Source organism: Bufo gargarizans, chromosome 2 (genome assembly GCF_014858855.1).
Source record: "Bufo gargarizans isolate SCDJY-AF-19 chromosome 2, ASM1485885v1, whole genome shotgun sequence".
In the NCBI taxonomy this organism is placed as follows: Eukaryota; Metazoa; Chordata; class Amphibia; order Anura; family Bufonidae; genus Bufo; species Bufo gargarizans.
In genome coordinates, this window is record NC_058081.1 from 586,067,754 (window position 1) to 586,090,534 (window position 22,781).

Sequence of the window (22,781 nt, forward strand, 5' to 3'; positions counted from 1 at the left end):
CACAGGGAATGCCCACTGAGCTCTGAACTTGCAGCTCCACAAGTAGGCACATTGAACAAGTCTAGAAAATAAAAGGAGCAATAGAGAGATCAGGTAACGACATGTACAACTTAGGCCTCATGCACACAGCCATTTTTTTGGTCCGCATCCATGCCGCAGTTTTGGCGGCTCGGATGCGGACCCATTTACTTCAATGGGGCGGCACAAAATGCGGACAGCACTCTGTGTGCTGTCTGCATCCGTTGCTCCGTAAAAAAAATATATATAACCTGTCCTATTCTTGTCCATGTTTTGCGGACAAGAATAGGCAGTTATATTAATGGCTGTCCATGCTGTTCCGCAAATTGCGGAATGCACACTGACTCCATGCTTGTTTTGCGGATCCGCTATTTGCGGACCACAAAACACACAACAGTCGTGTGCATGAGGCCTTGTTCAGAATAAACAGAATGTGAAGGTTGCCTTGGAAATTATTAAACAGTCTTTGATGAGGGATTGCCAAATTTCTTAACCTAACCCCTTTGCCACAATGAAAGCGCTCTTTGCCCATGGCTCTTCCGCTGCCCTCCTTCTGCCCCTACCTGGTGCTGCCTGAGGCGATCGCCTCACCTGGCCTCATTGGTGGTGCACCCCTGGCGATATACATTACATTTTGGCAAGGCTGGCCAAATATCTGAAGTCTATGGAGGTAGAGAGATGATGCAAGAGAGAAAGAAGGATTGAGCATGTTACATTTTGCATGCCTGATCCTTTAACTCTCAATGGAGAGGTGTCTAGCAGCAGCTTATTCCTTGCTCCTTATGTATTGAGAGATGTATGGAGAGGTCAGTGGACAGTTCCTGAATGTGTATGGTCAGTTTTACAGGGCACCTAGTTCTTAGATGTATAAAAATAAACTATTTTTATATATTTTTTTCCTATAAGTCAAGAAGTCACAGAGTGTTCAGATAAGTGTGTAATTGCTGCCCTGAAAGCAACATGCACTTGTGTGTTAAGTGCTCATAAGAGAACATAGCAAATAAGAGTCATACAGAATACTTCAAGGCACAAGTGTCAGCAATGAATTCAGGAACAGAGACACTTTTTTATTTATTTTTTCCGGCGTATTAGATGACTGGGCGTAGAAGACGACCCCCAACTTTTCCATTTAAAATAAAAGGGTTTGGGCTATACTCGCCATATAAGACTACCCCTGAAAGCCCAGCCCTCCCTGTCTTCAAGACGATCTTCTCCAGTCCAGGGAACTGACTGGGATCTGTGGATGGCACTGTTATGGGGAGGGGGATCTGTGGACGGCACTGTTATGGGCAGGGGGATCAGTGGATGTCACTGCTATGGGGGGGGGGGGGGGGAATCTATGGATAACACTATATAGCATCTTATGCTATATGTGTCATCCACAGATCCACCCCCCTTATAACAGTGTCATCCACAGATCCCCCTCCCCATAACAGTGTCATCCGCAGATCCCCCTCCCCATAACAGTGTCATCCACAGATCCCCCTCCCCATAACAGTGTCATCCACAGATCCCCCTCCCATAACAGTGTCATCCACAGATCCCCCTCCCCATAACAGTGTCATCCACAGATCCCCCTCCCCATAACAGTGTCATCCACAGATCCCCCTCCCCATAACAGTGCCATCCACAGATCCCCCTCCCCATAACAGTGCCATCCACAGATCCCCCTCCCCAGTGCTCTAGACTAAAAAAAATACCTGGTAGCCATTGGCTCCTGAACTGAAAAATTTAGGAGCCAAATCTAATTTTTAGTCGCCAAATCGAAACCGAATCAAAATTTTGGTATCGTGACAACGCTACTCCGATCAGATCGGCATAGGGTTGTTTTGATACCAAAATTTTTATTCGCTTTCGTCACCATAAAGTATTGCGATACTCAATACCGCGTGCATTTTGCATATTATGAAATCTTCGGCCCATAATTCGGTCCTATCCTATTTTTTGGGGTGACAAGGTGACGAAAAATGGCGAATGCTCACCGCATAGGAGATATTTTTTAATAATTTAATAGTTTGGACAGCGCTATGTAATATGTTTATTTATTCTTTATATATTTTATATGTAAATTGGGAAAGGGGGGATTTAAACTTAATATTTTAGGGTACTTTCACACTAGTGTTTTTCTTTTCCGGCATAGAGTTCCGTCACAGGGGCTCAATATCGGAAAAGAACTGATCAGGCATATCCCCATGCATTCTGAATGGAGAGTAATCCGTCCAGGATGCATCAGGATGTCTTCAGTTCAGTCATTTTGACTGATCAGGCAAAAGAGAAAACTGCAGCATGCTACGGTTATATCTCCGGCGAAAAAAACCTGAAGATTTGCCTGAATGCCGGATCCAGCATTTTTTCCCATAGGAATGTATCAGTGCCGGATCTGGCATTCAAAATACCGGAATGCACCCGCACTAAATCCGGACCCATTCACTTCTATGGGGCTGTGCACATGAGCGGTGATTTTCACACATCACTTGTGCGTTGCGTGAAAATCGCAGCATGTTCTATGTTGTGCGTTTTTCACGCAACGCAGGCCCCATAGAAGCTAATGGGGCTGCGTGAAAATTGCAAGCAAGTGCGGATGCGGTGCGATTTTCACTCATGGTTGCTAGGATGAAAGTCTATTCACTGTATTATTTTCCCTTATAACATGGTTCTAAGGGAAAATAATAGCATTCTTTAATACAGAATGCTTAGTAGGTCAATATAATAAACATTGGTGGCGCAGTGCGCCCCCCCATCACCCCAGTATGATAAACATTGGTGGCGCAGTGTGCGCCCCCAATATAATAAACATTGGTGACATAGTGTGCCCCCCCCCCACACCCCAGTTTGATAAACATCGGTGGCGCAGTGCGCCCCCCCAATATAAGAAACATTGGTGGCGCAGTGCGCACCCCCCCCCAACACCCCAGTATAATAAACATTGGTGGCGCAGTGTGCCCCCCTCAATATAAGAAACATTGGTGGCGCAGTGCGCACCCCCCCCCCCCCAACACCCCAGTATAATAAACATTGGTGGCGCAGTGTGCCCCCCTCAATATAATAAACATTGGTGGCGCAGTGCGCACCCGCCCAACACCCCAGTATAATAAACATTGGGGGGCGCAGTGTGCCCCCCTCAATATAATAAACATTGGTGGCGCAGTGTGCACCCCCCCCAAACACCCCAGTATAATAAACATTGGTGGTGCAGTGTGCCCCCCCTCAATATAATGAACATTGGTGGCGCAGTGGGCAGTGCCAATGAGGGTTAAAAAAATAAAATAAAAATTAACTCACCTCCTCCAATTGATCGTCTTCTGTTCTTTCTTCAGGACCTGTCAAAGGACCTGTGGTGACATCACTGTGCTCATCACATGATACATCACATGATTCATCACATGATTCATCACCAGACATCACCACAGGTCCTGAAGCAAGAACAGGAGACCGGCAGCTACTCGATCAACTGGAGGAGGTGAGTTAATTTTTTAAAATTATTCTTTAACCCTCATTGGCACTTCCCACTGTGCCACCAATGTTTCTTATACTGTGTGGGGGGGGGGGGGGGGGGGCGGCACACTGTACAGGGAGTCTAAGAAAGAATCGAATGAGTCACAAGTCGGATCTTTAGTTCTTTTCACCTGTGACTCATTCGATTCTTTCTCCCTGTACTTGTCAGTGACTCTGAGCTGCTAGTGCTTGCCTCGCCTTGCCTCAGCTCTGATTGGTTGGTGGGCGGGGAGGGGAGGGGCTGGCAGAAGCAGCTTCCACTCTAGGATCAGATTACGCTCCTCCCAGCCCCTCCCCTCCCTGCTGCCAGCGGCTCTGCTATTGTCTGTGTGCTGTGACCGAGCTGACTCAGACTGAGAAGAACATCGGCGGCGGCAGAGAACTTTCAGCTCCTGTGCCCGCCGCTGTTCAGCTGCAGAGCTGCCGCGGAGGGTCTAGTCGCAAATGGCGACAAGACTAAAAAGTCTTGTCGCCATTTGTAAATTCTAAGTCGCATTGGCGACCATTTTGGTCGCCATCTGGAGCCCTGCCCCTCCCCATAACAGTGCCATCCACAGATCCCCCTCCCCATAACAGTGTCATCCACAGATTCCCCTCCCCATAACAGTGTCATCCACAGATCCCCCTCCCCATAACAGTGTCATCCACAGATCCCCCTCCCCATAACAGTGTCATCCACAGATCCCCCTCCCCATAACAGTGCCATCCACAGATCCCCCTCCCCATAACAGTGCCATCCACAGATCCCCCTCCCCATAACAGTGCCATCCACAGATCCCCCTCCCCATAACAGTGCCATCCACAGATCCCCCTCCCCATAACAGTGCCATCCACAGATCCCCCTCCCCATAACAGTGCCATCCACAGATCCCCCTCCCCATAACAGTGCCATCCACAGATCCCCCTCCCCATAACAGTGCCATCCACAGATCCCCCTCCCCATAACAGTGCCATCCACAGATCCCCCTCCCCATAACAGTGCCATCCACAGATCCCCCTCCCCATAACAGTGCCATCCACAGATCCCCCTCCCCATAACAGTGCCATCCACAGATCCCCCTCCCCATAACAGTGCCATCCACAGATCCCCCTCCCCATAACAGTGCCATCCACAGATCCCCCTCCCCATAACAGTGCCATCCACAGATCCCCCTCCCCATAACAGTGCCATCCACAGATCCCCCTCCCTGCTGCTCAGAGGAGTATACATTTATAAACTGTAATCCGTAACTTTAACTTTAATCAGCGCTCATCTGTTTACTAGGGTACCTTACTCTCAGCTCCGGTAACGGGCAGTGCGGGCGGCGCTCACTGACATCACGCGCCTGCGCCGCCTAGTGGGAGGAGCAGGCACGTGACGTCAGTGAATGAGCAGCTTTCGTGTTATCTCTCCTCAGCATTACTAATCACTTGCACATGTCACTTTACACTATTAACTATTTCAGCACTTTGGCTATACAAAGATATGATGTTCAGAGGCTATATAAAGGAATGAAATGTATCTGTATATGTCATATGTAACTTCACTTATGTTTTAATAGCTATAGCAGCATTTTATCACAACTATCATGTAATTTTGTGATTATGATAGGCTTTTATCTTATGTATTCTGACACCAAAGAGTTAATTCACTGAGTATGTATTGGTCACATGATATGATGTAATTATTTGTGGGTGTATATATATATATATATATATATTGTTCACTGTGTCCTGTTATTTTGCCGAAACGTCGCCATTGCCACTGAGGTGAATAAAGAGTGTTCTTAATTTTTATTTCCTGGAGTGCTGCCCTTTTTTATACTTGTAATTGTGGGATTGGCTTTTCCCTGCGGGCAGGACTGCGGCGAAAAATGTTGTAAAAACCGCATCTATTAAATGTGATTTTTGCCATGAAAATGGCTGTGGACTTCACCCTCTTCACTGCAAAGGATGAAATCCAGAGCGGAGATCCAGAGCATAATTTGACATGATGCAGATTTCACATCCACACCACAGGTCAATTTACTCTCCGTTTTTTATGCAGCGTGTAGATTAGATTTCTTAAAATTTCAACAAGCTTTGCTGGCACTCTACCACTCTGCAGATTAGCAGCACCAAATTCTACAATGGCAAATCCACAAAGTTTCAGTCACGTGTGGATCCAAGGGGTACCATTTCTCTTTAAGGAGAGTAGGAGTCGTCTTACAGGCCATGCAATGCTCCTCTGGAAAATAAGTATGCAAACTGGCTCTCTTTCCAAAAAGTAAAGGCTGTGTCTCTTGTGCTACCAGTTGGAAGGTAGCTATCCTATAAGTCAATAAGTCAATGTTCAACCTTTTCAAACAGACCTTTAGACATAACTTGGGACTATCACCAAGCCAGTACCTCACCTCCAGAAAGCTGTTTTGAGGCGACTGCCCCTCTTCAGTGCAGAGCACAGAAGGATTTTAAGGCACAACCCCCTTAAGACTCAGTGAGTGTTGCTGACACACGCAAATGATACCTGGGGCACAAGGGCCACATGGCGGAGGATAGAGGTACAACTGAAGACCCAACAGGCACAAGCCCAACGGAACATGCATATTGTGAATGAAGACCAAAGCAGTCGTTTAATTGCTTTTCCCATTTGCAAATTTGCCAAGACATACCCCAGGATCCAATGAGCCTACCAATGTGGGGGACCTTTACCATTCCCCTACACCAGTGTTCTGGCTTTGAAAAGTCATAAATGTGAATCTATGAAGGCGTTGTGCCCCACTGGCCACTTTTCCAAAAAGTGGGCAGAGCAGGGCAGAGAGCCTGGCCCAGCACATTTATTAGCAGATTATACCTGAAATCTATACGAGCCCAGTTGCTGACATAGATTTCCATTCTGGAGCACAGACCTGTACAGATGTGGCACAATTAAGAGGTGTGTGCCTCTTAATTATTGTGGTTCATCTGATGCCAGGGAGGATAGATTAAGATAGATATGTAAAACACCAGTCTTAATAAATGTCCTCATCTGTGTCTTCCGTCATAAAACTGGCTGAACCTGAACACTATATACAAATGAAGGATTGCTTGTGTTAAAAGGAATGTGTCATTACAAAATGACCTATTGCTTAAATCAAGTTTTTATCTTAAAACATATTTTTAAAGGAGTTTTGGTGGATATTTTTAAATTTTCCATGTCACTTTTTTTTTTTTTTTAAATCCTAAAATCCTGCCTATTTACACTAAGCCCAATAATAAAATGACAATTCTTGTTCTGTACAAATGACTGTAAGATAGATACTGTAGATTAGATAGAAAAACAGATAGATCGTGCAGGATCCACCATTCACAATAGCCGATTTCTGCTTATCTGCTCCCTACTCTTTCATAGATGAGGTCCTCTCCAGTCCACTCTGTCTATGGCCCATGTTGGGGCATGTAAGGTATACAGGTGAAACTCGTAAAAATTGAATATCATGCAAAGTTCATTTATTTCATTAAAGGGGTATTCTCATCTTAATGATCACTATTAAATCTGTTAATGATTTAACAGTGATCATTTTTCAAAATATATTTCATTAACAAATTCCCACCCCTTAGAAGTAAATAAATAAACATATACTTATATACCGTTGTGGGTGTCCAACCTTACCTAATGGGTTTAATCCATGGTTGGACCCACGGCCTTCAAACCAGGAAACTGTGCAACAGAAATCTGAGGATCAGCCTAGGATTCTGCAGAAAATAAACATTGGATTTTTCCACAAGATAAGAGAACGGGCAATGACTGGGAAAGGTATTCCTACAATTCATAGATATCCTACTCACATTTAAACCTACTTTGCAATCAATCAATAATTAATTTTCTATATGTGTCGTAGGGCATTGCCCCCACTACTCCATCTCTCACCACAAAGCTGGTCATACAAATGGGTCTAACTGGCCAACAAGCTAACGGGAATGGAGTCCTTGGATTTTGCAGAAGAATACATAAGTGGCAATGAAAATAGTCGGCAGCAGTTTACACCCCTTTCTCTACTTAATAAATATGTATTCTCTGCAGAGTATTGCATGTTAATGGGAAAGAAAGTTACTGACCAAATGATCATTCAGCCGCTAACATGTGTATGGTCAGGAGGGGCTAAAGATAGACCCTAATTTATAGTGTAGCTTAAAAGAAGATTAATATCAGCCAACACGACAGCACTACAGCTCCCATAGCAGTTGACACCCGGCTTTACTGACATCCTAAATTACAAATCTGTTGAGTTGTCGATGGGATATCACCACAGTAGCTGGAAATTTATTCATCCATCCTCGGCAGCACTTAGGGATTTAAGAAGCCAGAGGTGTCAGGGGGATAGAGGAACACATCACTATAAGACTTTTCTGTGCTGAAGGCCAAACATCCCTCTGTAATGTGAATCCAACAATGATTCACAAAGGTCCTAGCTGAAGCCAGGAAGAAGTTTGACAGAACAGAAGAACCTCAGCAAGTTCTGCCCATGAAGTAGCTGTAGATCCTGTTGTATGTGCGTGGATAACTGCTGGCACAGTTAAATCTGAATGTAAGTCGAGTCACTTGAACAAATTCTGACTTTTGGTAGTGGAACCCATGTGTTTGAAGGCAATAAATGGTGGTTTAAATATGCAGAAACAAGGCATCTCTGGAAGTTGCTTTCAGTAACCAGTGGTCTAAATAGGGAATCATTCATATTCCTTCTAACTTCAGATTGGCAGCTAACACTCCCAATATCTTTGTAAACACCCATGGATCAGAAGAGAGTCTGAAAGGAAGGGCTCTGAACTGAAAATTGTAAATCACTATGTATTTGTCATGTACCACTCTCAGATATCTTCTACGATTCTTGTGGATGGGAACATGTAAATAGGCATCCAACATGTCAAGTTTGACCATGAAGTCTACCTGTTGAATGAAGATCACAGATTTGAGCATCTCCATCCTGAACGTCTTTTTCTGATAAGAGTCTTGTTGAGGTCTCTTAGGTCTATAATTAAGCGCCATTTGTTGGCTGGCTTGGTCACAGCAAAATCTGGGGAGTAGAACCACATCCCTTTGTGAGTAATCTGGTATGATCTCTAATGCCCTTTTGCAGAAACGTGTCGAGTAGTATAACTACCTGAGAGATTCTGTCTGAATTTATCAGAAACCTGGATGGAAGAGCAGTAGCAAATTCTAGGCGATGCCTGGCTCCTACAAGGACAACCTAAGGTGTGGCATAAGAACTCCCTTTTAGGATTTGAGGTACGCGTCTTCTGGGAACTGAGACCATCAGAACGCCTTTTAAATTTCTGGTCATTTTTATCCTCAGAAGAAAAGGGCTTTCAAAGCCTTTTAGAGGAAAATCTCCTCTAATTTTTAGAACCATAGGTGTATTCTTTGTAGAAGAAGGAAAAATATGGCCTTTCTTCACATTTAGGCTCTTCAGGATCTTAGCAAGGCGGTCACCAATGAGGAAGCTCGGCTCAATGAGCAGAGAAATAAAATTAATTTTTTGAAGACATATTGCCATTCCAGGGTTTCAACTACATGCAAAGTTAGGTGATGCCATTTATATAAACGCAAACTGCCGTGAGTCTAAAGAGAAGTCACATAAGAACTCCAAAGAGAACAAGGAAGGAATTATCTGCAAAATTTCATCTCTAGGAGTAACAGCTGAAATTTCTTCTGCCAACTGACTAAAGGCAAATCCTTAATGCCCTTGCTATCGGTATGATTGCTATAGAAGCCTTAGCTAGACCTGCAGCTTTTGAAAACACTCCATGAGCAGTGTCTGCTTTACTATCCACATGGGATTTCTCAAAAGGGAAGAGTCATCAAAAGGAAATACTCATCTTCTGGAAAGCTTTGTGACAGCGAAGTCAACCTTTGAAAGGGAAACCCAGCCCTCACAAAATTTCTCCTTCACTCTATAGATTGAGTTAAAGAAGACTCCCAAAATTGCCCTCTTTTGCGATCTGTTCTATTCACTTTGCATTATTTTCTTCACTACAGGATGTGAAGGGAACTTATTAGCTTCTACTCAGGGAAAAATAAAAGACTTTGCCTGCCGCTCTTAGTACTTCCTCAACCTCTACTGTACATTGAGCGGCTTTAAGTACCTTGGAGATGTCCTCCTTGTGAAAAATATATCTCTCTTCCCCTATGGTAGTTTCAGAATCCGAGCCGGAAGAGTCAGAAAAAAATATATAAGACAGAAGCAGGGTCAAAAGGTTGATTTGAAGCTGAAAAAAAGAGAGGGTCCTTCCATACATGCTTTCTTAGTATTTGGTGCTCTAAAGGCTGATCTTTTGTCATCAAAAGATTCCAATAAAATGGAGCGACACCATGACAGAAAACTGGGAGCTTCTGTCTGCACACTGGTCTTCTCAGGAGGCTGGCAATTAGTACACATCTGGTCAAGTGTGTCATCAGGCAGGGGTTGACAACAAGAAATGCACAGTCTGTGCTTGGACTTTCTTTTCCTCTTATTGGAGGTTTCAGGAGTAAGGTTGGACATCTGAAAATGAATGATCAAATAGAAATACTAAGCAAAGTAGAGCAGTAGAAACAGTAGAGGAAGGCCCCCCACTACCTTAGCATAGGGAGATAAACAGCATCCCCTAGACAGCAGATGGAAACTGACTAGGTTATATACACCTGCGCCATGCGCCAGGCACAGCTACAGTAAACTCACTCCACTGCGCCAAACACAGAACACGTACGAGGTAGAAACTGGCACTGGAGACAACAAGATGCTAGGTCACATAGGGCCGCTACACAGCAGACACTAGTGGACAGTGTTGAAGCAAGACGTGGCCAGATGATTGCAGCCTACTGCACCATGTGAGCTTCACACCAACCTCGATACCACTGGTGAAAACCATCCCTCTGAAACAGCCAACTGAGGAGAGGGATACATCTGAAACGCAAAAGCAAAAAAAATGTAAACAACGAAAAAGTAATGGCTATGTACACCTTTGGGGGCAATTTTTTTTTATTATTGTGTTGTACTCATTTTGAGCTAAAAATCTTTTTTTTTTTTTTTATTGAGCCCCTTTCTCTGTGCAGCCTTGAGATTCCCTAGTAGCAGGATCAGTATTTAATGTTTCCATCTGACAGCTGCTTATCTCTGACCGTATAAACACTTATTATAGCTCTTATTTTAAATAAGAATTACAGGAGTCATTTATTAAAACAGAAATACGCCTATATAAAAGGTATTTTGCGCTGCAATCTGTGACCTTTGCCTGTCACACCAGGTCTCAAAAAAGTGGGCATGGGCGGGGACGGGCTGGCAGGCTTGTCTCATTTACCATTTTCTACACCTGTTTTAGGTATAGAAAATGGTCTAAATGTAAGGGCTGTTTCACACGAGCGGATGCCGTGCGTGACATCCGCTCCGTGAATGACAGCCAAGACCCGATGCGGACAGCAGAAGCACGGAGCATTAACATGATTGATAATGCTCCGTGCCTCTCTGCGATCTCTTTACTACGAAATCACAGAGAGGCACGGAGCATTATCAGTCATGTTAATGCTCCGTGCTTCTGCAGTCCGCATCGGGTCTTGGCTGTCATTCACGGAGCGGATGTCACGCGCGGCATCCGCTCATGTGAAACAGCCCTAAGACAGCTCGGAAGCCGTCGATGGTGGACCAGCCGAAGTTACATAGAGACCTGCGCCTCCTCGTAACTTCAGCAGATCCAGGGCTTTATTAAGACCAGCTTCTAAAACAGTTAACCCTTTGTGACAGAGCTGCTGAATATTTTTAATAAAGACCAACAGAAAATATGATTTTTAGCCCAAAATGAGTAAAATGCAATAATAATAAACTGTCCCCAAAGGTGTACATAGCCTTTAAATCTCCCTTCCCGTGTAGCACATTATTCTGGGATCGAGTGCTGACCAGGCCTCTGTTTAGGTACTCAGTTCAGACGTTCTGTTAACTCTTTTCTTGCTGCTTTTGTATGTTCTGCCCTTTAGCAGTGGGAGAATAAATAACCCTGGGTGCTGCCGAGGACGATGAGGAAAAGTTCAACTGTGCGTAGTCAATATACGGCCGCAGTCACATGAAAATCTTGTTTACTCCGATTACAGAAGATAAGTTGACTGCTTTCAAAGCATTCCTCAACTAAACTGTACAGCACCGTTACTAATCCACGATATTAGAAACGTCAACAAATTAGAACAAATGATATAACAGACGTCTAAATATACAGTGGCAGACAAAGGCCGGACTGTTCTAGACCAGCATTTCTTAACCTTTTCACTCCATGCAGCCCCTAGTATTGAGAAGTCCGAACCGAATACCCGCAAGGACAAAATAAGGGTACGCATCTGTCAGGGGCTCTGTTTGGAGCTGCCATCAGCAGTTCTATTAGATTTGACGGGATGAATAGAAATTTTTTGAATCACAAAAAGTACACAACCTCCTCCAGCAGACCACATACCAGATCCCCTTGTAGACAGACACTAGGCCTGATTTCCCCAGTTTACATACACCAGACCAGACCCAAGGTGCCGATTTAGAGACCTTAAGCCAGACGTTAAAGAGGTTGTCTCAATCCAGCAAATGGCATTTATCAAGTAGAAAAAGTTAATGCAAGACACTAATATATCATGATTGCGCATGTTGACTCCTCTACTTGCTTGATTCATTTTTCCATCACTTTATACACCGCTCCTGTCCAGGGTTTATGACCACCCTGCAATCCAGCAGCTGAGGCCGTGCTTGCACACTGTAGGAAAAAGTGCCTTATCCTATAGAGTGCAAGCACGACCACCACTGCTGGATTGTAAGGGTGGTCATAACCCCTGGAAATTAGCAGTGTATAAAGTGATGGAAAAATGATCAAGCCAGCAAAAGAAGGTAATATAGAAAATTACAATACATTAGTAAGTGCCTTGTATTAACTTTCTCTACATGATAAATGCCATTTGCTGGTGAGACAACCCCTTTAAACAGTGTGTTCGGTGACGTCACCGGCTCTGATGGGCGGGCTTTAGAACTGCCCTAGCCGTTTTACTGGCTACAGCGGTGCTAAAGCCCGCCCATCAGTGCCGGTGACGTCATCGGGCTCTCTGAGCAGCTGGAAAAAGAGGCTTCAGCTCTCCTGCAAGGGACCCGGTACGTCACCGAGTCTAAGACAAGTTCACTTCCGGCGAAGAATTTCCTATAAGAAAACGGGGCTCGAGAAGCCTGTGGAAAAAGGTAGGACATGGATGTAAGTTATAGGTTTGTCTGTCTTGTACTAATGTAACAAAGTCCTCAATCCCGGACAACCCCTTTGAGCTACTTACCTCTCCCTGTTCCTGCGCTTCTATCCTCTTGGTGTCAGGATTCTGGCAAGAACGGGGAGAGGCGAGTATGTGGGGCAGTCGGGAGATTTGTCAGCTCTTCTGCAAGTCTCTCAGACATTATGGGAGAGTTGATAAGTATGACTAAGAGGCACATTGATGTACTATGTGGAACACTCAATTAGGCAAATATTATGAGACATGATGAACTAGGCACATTCTGTAGAAAATGAGGCACACTCCCTGTGAGGCACATTCATTGTGAGTTGTATAACTATGAAAACTGGGACAGGTGTCCAGTCACCTGAGGACAGTATGTGACTGATGATATACAGAACAATGCAAACCAGTAATGGAGGACACTCATACTGGTCTGTACTGTTACAAGAAACCAGAGCAGAGAAGAATATTGGCTCAGTACCAGTGTTTATGATCATCACGCTTCTGGGTAGAGGTAGTCGCACATGCGGGCTGCAGGTGACAAGACCTGTCCCAACTTTATCTGCTTCTCCCCAAGGGTCTCTCTCCCATCCAGTACTCTGTAAGCATGTCTGACACCTCTGCCATACCCTGACCCTACAGTGCATACTGACGACTAAGATGCACTGGTTCCTATTTACGAATGTGCCTGTAACTACAATCTGTCAAAAAAATTGTGCAAATTGGAAAAACTAGGGTTTCTCCACATTTTTCTGACTAGTTTGAAAATGGAGAGGCTTAAAATTGTGCTGCAAATCTGGTGTAAAATTCTGTCTCAAAGCAAGTCAACCAGTTGTCTATCCCTGCACCACATTTATCATCCACCCTGATCTGGTGCAGGTCTAGGACTAAAAAACTTGCACGTGGGACTTGACCACTAGGTTTAGAGTGGACATCACTTTTATGAGTACATAGATTATTCTGGAGGAATTAAAGGGGTTCTCTATAACTTTATAAACCGTACAAAAATAATAAGGCACTAGACCTGTCCACACTTCCCAATATACCCTTGCTTTGGAGTGACTTTTCTCCATATCCGTACATTCACGTCTCTGTTACCAAGGTAAAGCTTTCCCATAAAGCTACCATTTTTGGCAAGAAACACACAGATGCAACACAGACTGAAAAATCTGGCCATGTGAATGTATTTGCAAGGGATATCATTTCTTGTGGAAATGCCCAAATCTCTGGATTTTGCCACAGATTTAACCCTCTGCATTGCAAAGGGTAAAACCCACAGTAGAAATCCGCAGCGTAAATTGACATGCTGCAGATATGAAATGTCAAGTTATACGTGTATTTGTTGCGGTTAAATACATTTTGCTGCATGAAAATCCATTGTGGACAATCTGCAGCATTTCTGCCATGTGTAGACATACCCTTAAAGGGAAACTCCAGTGAAGATCTACTGGGACACTGCATACCCACCGTCCAAGAAAATACTGGGTGATAAAGGCAAATCTGCAGAATATGCCCAGACACATTAGCTGTGAGTCAGATGAACCCCCTGGCCGACTATCTACTATGTATGGGGCTACCAGATGTTGGGGAAAAGCATGATTGGGCATGTTGGATTTCATCAAGTCTGTTCCTTTGTTCTTGCAGGAGATCTCTGCTAGCGGCCACAGCTTTGTACTGCAGAGTGGATGAAGAGTTACATGTGCCCCTTCTGATCACCGATTGTGGTGGCTAAATTCACTGCGGGAAGCTCCACTGCCATGCATGGGAAGTGCAACTCTAAGGGCTTATGCACATGGCTGTATGTATTTTGCGGTCCGCAAAAGAACGGATCTGAAAAAATATGGATGATGTCCGTGTGCTTTCCGTATTTTGCGGAATGGAACAGCTGGCCCCTAATAGAACAGTCCTATCCTTGTCCGCAATGGGGACAATATTAGGACATGTTCTATTGTTTTGCAGAACGGACATACGGAAACAGAATGCACACGGAGCAACTTCCGTTTTTTTTTTTTAAATGAATGGTTCCGCATAAGGTCCGCAAATGTTTTTTTTTTTTTAAATGGAACGAACACGGAAAGAAACTGTTTGTGTGCTTGAGCCCTAAATGAAGGTGGGGGGGGGGGAGCTCTAAGCAGAACAGTCCTGGCGCTGACAATTGTTTTACACACGACATTGGTCTGATGAATTAAGTAGAATCATCCCAGCAGTATCCACTATAAGGACCTGAACAGACGGGGCAAGGTCTGTCATTCGGCTGCAGAAACCACTGCTGGTTTCAGTAACGCTTTTTCAGAATAGAAAGAGGAAGGAACTCGAAATTTTTCATGATCAATGAGTGCTCTCTCAAAGGGAAAGGTTACAATTAGAATTTCTGTAAATGATATTGGGCCGTGCCGCAATGTTCCACAGTCCGGCAGCGCCGGCTTCCTAAGTGTCAACTGTACGGTCGTACAGTGAGCGTTACCTGAAGGGGGCGCCACTAACCGGCACGGCCTCAGCAACCCTGATCCCACACCAAGTGCATGAAACTCCGGAAAGGCTGCGGCACAGGATTTGCACAGATATGGTCAGCACAGTGGTTAACATGGTTGCTTTGGAGTTCTGAGTCCAAATCCAATTAGGGTTTGTATGTCCTCTCCATGTTTGACATACTTGTAGGTTACACCGGGTTTACATCACCGTTTCGTATTCTGTGCTTCTGATCCAATCAAAAGAACAGAAAATACAAGAAAAAAAACGGATCCCGTATTTTAAGACTCCGTTATCCACATTTGGCTTCCATTTTAGCCATTTCCATCCGAGATCCGTTATTTTAGACAGAAAAAAATAAATACTATGTGTAGGACTTTGTTACCGTCTAAAATAGCGGATCTCAGATGGAAATGGCTAAAACGGATACCAAATGTGCATAACGGATGCTTAACATACAGCATCCATTTTTTTCTGTTCTTCTGACAGATCAGAAGAACGGAAAACTAAACAGTGACGTGAACCCGGCCTTCAGTGAAATTTAGATTGTGCTCCAAAGTGGAAAGGAACCAAGGTCAGTGATGCCTATTGCTAGCGTTAAGATGGTTGACGCAGTATGTCTGCTAAAGCCAGACATTGTGATACTACAACTCCTAACATGCTCGGAAAGCTACCAGCAAAGTATACCTAGATGTCTAGCAGTATCACAATCGCCAGCATGCCACAGGCCGCTAGTATGAGTGAAAATAAATCTCACTCCTCCAGTCTCTACTGAGAAAAATCACTGATCCCCAGCTATGTCTGAAAGGGAGATTTCCTGCTGCTCACTTGAAGACGTGCAGACAGGGGGCGCCATTCACATGCAAAGGGCTTCAGCTTCTATTGTAAATCCTGTAAAGAATTAATTCCAATAATATAATTAAAGGGGTTGACTGGTTTTCTCATATTGATCACCTAACCTCAGGTTATCAATATCAGATTGGCGGGAGTCTGACTACCACCACCACCGCCGATCAGCTGCTTGAAGTGAATACAGGGCTCCTGCGAGCGCTGCGTTCCTTTCACTGTTCACCTGCTCGCGGGGCAGTGTAATGATCAGCTATGTTTACACTGCTCCGGAGTCAGACCCCCACCGATCTGATATTGAGGATAGGTCATCGATATGAGAACACTGGACAACCCCTTTAAGGGTTTGTTCACACTTGACAAACACTGCAGATCTGCTGCCACAGATTTAGGGCTAATTTACACAACCATAAAGGCACCGTGCCCATATTGCAATATATGGGCACTGGCCGTGTGCACTCCATCCTGCGGACCCATTTACTTGTATGGTTTTGCAATCCGCAAGAAACGGTCCACACCGCAAAAAAAACAGGACATGTTCTATTTTTTGGCGGTACAGAGGCACGGTCCGAAATCCCACAGAAACGCTTCATAGTGCTTCTGTGGCCTTCCAATTCGTGCCTCTGCTCTGCAAAAACATAGGTGAAGTCCTATCTTCGGTCGTATCAAGAGGATGTGGAGACATTCAAGTCAACGTGTCCACATCCGTGATAGGGAGTGCACACGGCCAGTGCCTATATATTGCAGACCGCCTGTTTATAGTCCGCAATTCGGGTACATAAAGTCTTTTTGCTGCGGTTTCACCTCCTCTCCCAAGCTTTGCTAGTCTCTGGTAACCAGTAATGGTGAAATCTCCTGTCTGACTACCCGTGTACTGTACCCGGCCAGAATATCGACTCTTCCTTGCAGCCTGCCCAGAACTTAGAATTGCTACTTGGATTATGAACATACTCAGCCTGCCCTGATCCTGGACTGTATTCAGACTACACTTTTTGCCTGATCCCTTGGTGCTTTGCACTGGTGTCTCTGACCCCATGGGTTAGCTGCCATTTACACGAGGAGTACTCCAGGAGGTAGCAGACTGGTTGGTTCCCTGCGGCAAAATCAAGATCCTTGTACGGGATTAATACCAGGGAACTGCCAGGACAACGCAGTTTACTGTAGGTTTAGCCCAAAGTCATATTTGTTTGCTGGCACAGTACCATCCTTCAAATGCCACCAGCCATATCTTCTTTTAGAAGCTTTGACAGTTACAGGGAGGGAGCTGCAGCAGAAAGGACACATCCCCTGAGCTGCCAGCTTGAAGAACAGCTTCAGCAGAATAATTAGAGCAATCAATGGGGAGATCTCTGGATCCATGTGAGGTACAGGGCTGGTCCAGCATTCTTAGAAAGAGACTGTCATGTACTGTATGATGTCTGATTTTCATTTATTCGTTAATCATGGGATAACCTTTTTATTTTGAGTCTGCCGCGGTGCGCCACGTGGTTGTACCCTAATCTGTCTGATGATCCCTTGTCAATAATAACAATTAACCTACCTGTATATTCATGGCAGCCAATCCTTTTCTAAATTAGCGCATTATCCACTGCTTATACAGAGCATAAAATGGCTCAAAACACAACAGTTACCCAAAATGTAGTAGAGTATGTAAAAAAAGATGTGGAAACTGTCAGCAAACCTGACAGCAGAACTTCAAGCGCTAAAAAGAAGCTTAGCAGACAATGGCTGACCACCTGCCTTCACCTTGGGCATGTCAAGAACATTTGGTGAGATTTAGGGCTCGGGCACACAACCTTGTCCGTGTGTAGGCCCGACCGCGGCTTTCCTGACCAGAACTGACTACCATAATAAATTGATCGCGGAGGTATAGCAGCGTAATCATATAATCATGTGAATACACCGCCATAGCCCCGCTATCAGATAGGAACTATGAAATAGTAATCTTGGGTCAGGGCAGCCGCGGTCGGCCTGGCACACGGACCACGTTTCCCGGCCGATCACGGTCATGTGCATGGGCCCTTGTGATCTGCAATCCAACAAAGACCGCATTGGACATAAAGGCGAGCCACACTGTCCGCCATTTTTTTCTGGAATCGCTGTATACAGATTTTACCGTACATACCTCAACTCCAGATCATTCGGGCAGGCTGCTCCAGAATGGTGGCCGATATTAATTATAATAACCCATAGAGGTTAACTATGACGTTCTTAGATTTTGGCACCTTTCAGTCCCTCTACTAACCTGATTAGATGGAACCAGTAGACCATGTGCTCGGCGAGGCTCTGCTGGGACTGTACTATAGTGATATACAGGTACAGGGCCACCGCCATAGTCCAGAAGAACGAGCTGGTATTGGAAAAGGTGGAGACAGCCCCCTGGGCAACGCAGTCCCAGCTTGTGCTCTGGAAGTCTCGCAGGACTCCATAGAAGTAGGAGGCGGCCGATAATAAGTCCGCCACTGACAAGAAGAGAAGAAGCTGGCGAGGGCGGCTCCGGAGCTCTGGCCAACGAACGTGGGTGCAGATGATGAGTAGAGATCCCAGGAAAGAGAGAGCGCAGGACAGGAGGACGATCACCTGCTCAGACAGGTACAGCTTCTCCTGAGGATCCTCCAACCAAGCCATTGGGAATGTCACCAAAGCCTATCTAGAAAAAAAACATCAGTCACTGCAGAAGGGAGCGGACATCTCACCGCACATCTGTCCTCACCTGAATAAGAACATGTACGCACAGCCACTATGTATCACAGACGTGCAGCTTACCGTCACCTGACGTCTCAGACGTGCAGCTTACCGTCACCTGGCGTCTCAGACGTGCAGCTTACCGTCACCTGGCGTCTCAGACGTGCAGCTTACCGTCACCTGGCGTCTCAGACGTGCAGCTTACCGTCACCTGGCGTCTCAGACGTGCAGCTTACCGTCACCTGGCGTCTCAGACGTGCAGCTTACCGTCACCTGGCGTCTCAGACGTGCAGCTTACCGTCACCTGGCGTCTCAGACGTGCAGCTTACCGTCACCTGGCGTCTCAGACGTGCAGCTTACTGACATACACACATGATATACACGCCCCTTATCAACATATACCAGTTATAGACATGCAGCTTACCGACATGTACCCGTCAGATACATGCAACCTACTGACATACGACGTGAAAGACACATAGTTTATCGACAAACATCTCAGACATGCAGTTTAACAACATACAGCGTTGCAGACATGAAGTTTACTGACATAATGGCCACCAGCTTCTGCTCCCACAGCGGAGCGTGTTCTCACGTGTGACTATGTAAATACCTCTGCGTGTGCTCTGATAATGGAGCAATAAAACAGCACTTGTCTGATGGGGGAAAACTTCTGTGGACGGCCATATGCATATAGCAAATGTAGGTAACCAGAGGACTAAAGGGCAACCGTCCCATGTAAATGGGCAACTGTCCAGTCCTGCATAACGGGCAACAGTCCCATGTAAAAGGGCAACAGTCCCATGTAAAAGGGCAACAGTCCCAATCAGAAGTTTACAGTCCCATGTAAAAGGGCAAAGCCTGTTTGGAAGCTCCTTTATCACTTGTCAGGGACATGAGTCAGTAGCCAGCTTGTGATACACCCTGCGATACAGACATAGCTTAGATACACTGCAGTGTGAGCAGCAGAGCTGTCAGCTGTGTATCTAGCACTACAGACCTGCCCGGAGCGGCTGTCCTCAGCCCGGAACCCCTTCCAGGAGCCCGCACCCTCAGTGGCTCCCGTCCAGCCGTGTACAGGGAGGAGCCTCGGCCCGGGACATCCGGAGAGGGCAGGAAACGTCTGCACAGCCGGGAGGAATGGCAGGAGCCGCCGCGGGATCAGGAGAGCTCCGGTGTAATCTGCGAAACTTCTCTTTTCACTGGCAGAGCGGTGCACTGCCTGTAGCCGCCAGGGGGCGCTGTGATACAGAATCGCTATCGGTGGATTGGGACAGAGATCTCCCAGCATCTGACGGCTCCGTGCACTTCCATCCAGTCGCCACTATGATTCGCTGTGACCCTGAGTAGCTCCAGTTGTAATAGGACAGGACGTTTCTACTGGTAAAGACATGATGGGAGTTGTAGTTCTGCCTGGCTGTGACCCCAAGGTTATCTGCTTGTGGAGGAAAAGAGTAACTGTATAACAAAGCTAGGGTTGCATCAATGCTATGTCCGTGCTTGATGCAAGATAGTAACATGAGGAGGTTTTCCTACAAGATAAGAATAAAGGCCTCATGCACACGCAAAAAAAAGGATCCACGAAAAAATACGGATGACCTTCGCGTGCCTTCTGTATTTAGCGAAACGGAACAGCTGGCCCCTAATAGAACCGTCCTATCCTTGTCCGTAATGCAGACAATAATAGACATGTTCTATTTTTTGGCGGAACAGAAATACGGACACACAGACACGGAAGGGTTTTTGGGCGGACCCATTAAAATGAATGGTTCCGTAAACGGTCGGCAAAAAAAAACGGAACGGAAAGAAATACGTTTGTGTGCATGAAGCCTAAGACTATGCAAAAGAACGTGAGCAGCACTCCGTGTGCTGTCCGCATCCCTATGTCCCTTCCGTAACCCCGCAAAAAAAATAGAACAAGTCCTATTCTTGTCCGTTTTGCAGACAAGGGCAGGCATTGTTACAATGGATCCACAAAAAAAATGGATGCCATACGGACGTCATCCGTTTTCTTTGCGGATCAGCAATTTGCGGACCTCAAAACGCCTAAGGGCTCATGCACACGACAGTATGTATTTTGCAGTCCACGAAAAAAACGGATGACATCCATATTGCATCCATTTTTTTGCAGATCCATTGTAACAATGCCTGCCCTTGTCTGCAAAACGGACAAGAATAGGAGATGTTCTATTTTTTTGCGGAACGGACATGCCGACATAAGGATACAGATTGCACACAGAGTCATTTCAGTTTTTTTGTGGACCCACTGAAATCAATGGTTCCGCATACGAACCTGTAAAAAAAACTGAATGGAAAAACAATACATTCGTGTGCATGAGCCCTAAGGCTCTGTTTTTTTTTTTTTGTGGGGTTTTTTTGCAAAAAAATTGCGCCCTCATGTCTATTGGCTGTGTCTGGTATTGCAGCTTTGCATCATTCACTCAATGAAGAACTGCACTGCCTCCGGAATATAATAGTCCACGTTGTAGTATCCGCCGTTGGTACCCACATCATATTCTTATCCCGGGATACAATTTATTTTACAAAACCTTATCTGTATATGAACATTATAAATAAGTACGTGGTTTACACGGTCCTGTACTAGAGGCTCATGCACATGGCCCGCAGCCTGCACGGCTCCCCTGCACTATAGGCTACATGGGGCGAAAGATGTCCCCTGCGTGCCACAATACGAAATCAGAGGCATAGGCAGGAACATTTGAGGCTTCATGACCCTCTATGGTGGCGCTATTACAGAGGCGAGTCATGTTTTCATTTAAAAGGGTTGTCTCACTATCGCCACTTTTCACCCCTCCCATTGATAGGTGTCCGATTGCTAGGGATGGGATCCACACACACACCAATCGTAAGGGAGTCCCGTGTGTCCTGCCTGAATTTTGAGCATATGCGTTGCTGCTCCATTTCAAGTCTATGGGACTGATGAAGATGGGTCCGCAAATCCGGAGATGCGGAACGGAAGCACGGAACGGAACCCTTCGGAAGCACTACGGAGTGCTTCCGTGGGGTTTCGTCACGTACTTCCATTTCACAAAAACATGTCCTATCTTTTTGCGGAATGGAAGGATCACAGACTCATTAAAGTGAATGGGTCCGCGATCCGCTGCGGCTGCCACATGGTCGGTGTTGGTGCATTGCGGGCCGCAGCATGGCCACGGGGAGCACACGTTCGTGTGCAGGAGGCCTAAAGGAAATGTGTCATCAGAAAATGACCTATTATTTAAACAATGTTTTTATGTGTAACATATTTTTAAAGAATTTTTGGTGATGTTATTTTTAATTTTCCAAGTCAATATCTATACAGGTGAAACTCCAAAAATTTGAATATCGTGCAAAGTTCATTTATTTCAGTAATACAACTTAAAAGGTGAAACTAAGATATGAGATAGACTCATTACATGCAACGTGAGATATTTCTTTTTTTATAAAATCTTTATTTTTGTCATTTAAAGTATAACAAAACATACTACATCACATCAATGTATATCGGAGTATAAAGTAATGGAAGATATTGAGTAAAGAGTTACCTCCGACTTAACGGCTATATGGTTATAAGCTCGGCGATAAAACTGTAGATGTTGAATACAGTTCTACCAGAAGGTAGCAGTGTATGGTAATCTGGGGTCACATTACCCTACACAACACGCATAAAATAACCGTTACCCTTGTTATGCGTTTACTATTACGCTGGGTTCACACCTGAGTGTTCTGAAAGGAGCGCTCTGTATGCGCGATTGTACCAGCGTTTGCAATCGCGCATACAGAGACAAGCGAACGCCCATTGTTGCGCATTCCCGAAAGTCTATGTACGGGAACGCGCGACAAGACGCCCTAAAGAAGCTCATGTACCTCTTGGGGCGTCTGGCATTTTACAGCGCGATCGTACGAGCTGTAAAACGCCCAGGTGAGAACCATTCCCATAGGGAAGCATTGGTTTCTCCTTGTTGAGCGTTTTACAGCGCGTAGGAACGCGCTGTAAAACGCTCAGGTGTGAACCCAGCCTTAAGCTCGCCATGGATCGACTGGGCCTTCACCATATTTACAAGAAAAG

At 45.3% G+C, this 22,781-nt stretch overlaps 1 protein-coding gene across 2 annotated transcripts in view; it reads right to left on the reverse strand.

Moving 5' to 3' along the window:
• The window catches only part of GPR157 (G protein-coupled receptor 157), a 31,869-nt gene extending 11,468 nt beyond the window's left edge, over positions 1–20,401 (reverse strand). The window contains exons 1-2 of one of the 2 annotated variants that reach the window (XM_044281831.1): positions 19,713–20,401; positions 18,273–18,673 (exon numbers count right to left, since the gene is read on the reverse strand). In XM_044281831.1, the coding sequence (XP_044137766.1) occupies positions 18,273–18,673; positions 19,713–20,003 (692 nt within the window). In that variant the 5' untranslated portion in view covers positions 20,004–20,401. Of the gene's footprint in view, positions 1–18,272; positions 18,678–19,712 lie in introns of both variants that reach the window. The other variant, XM_044281832.1, reaches the window with a different exon arrangement.
• Positions 20,402–22,781: the final 2,380 nt, after the last annotated feature.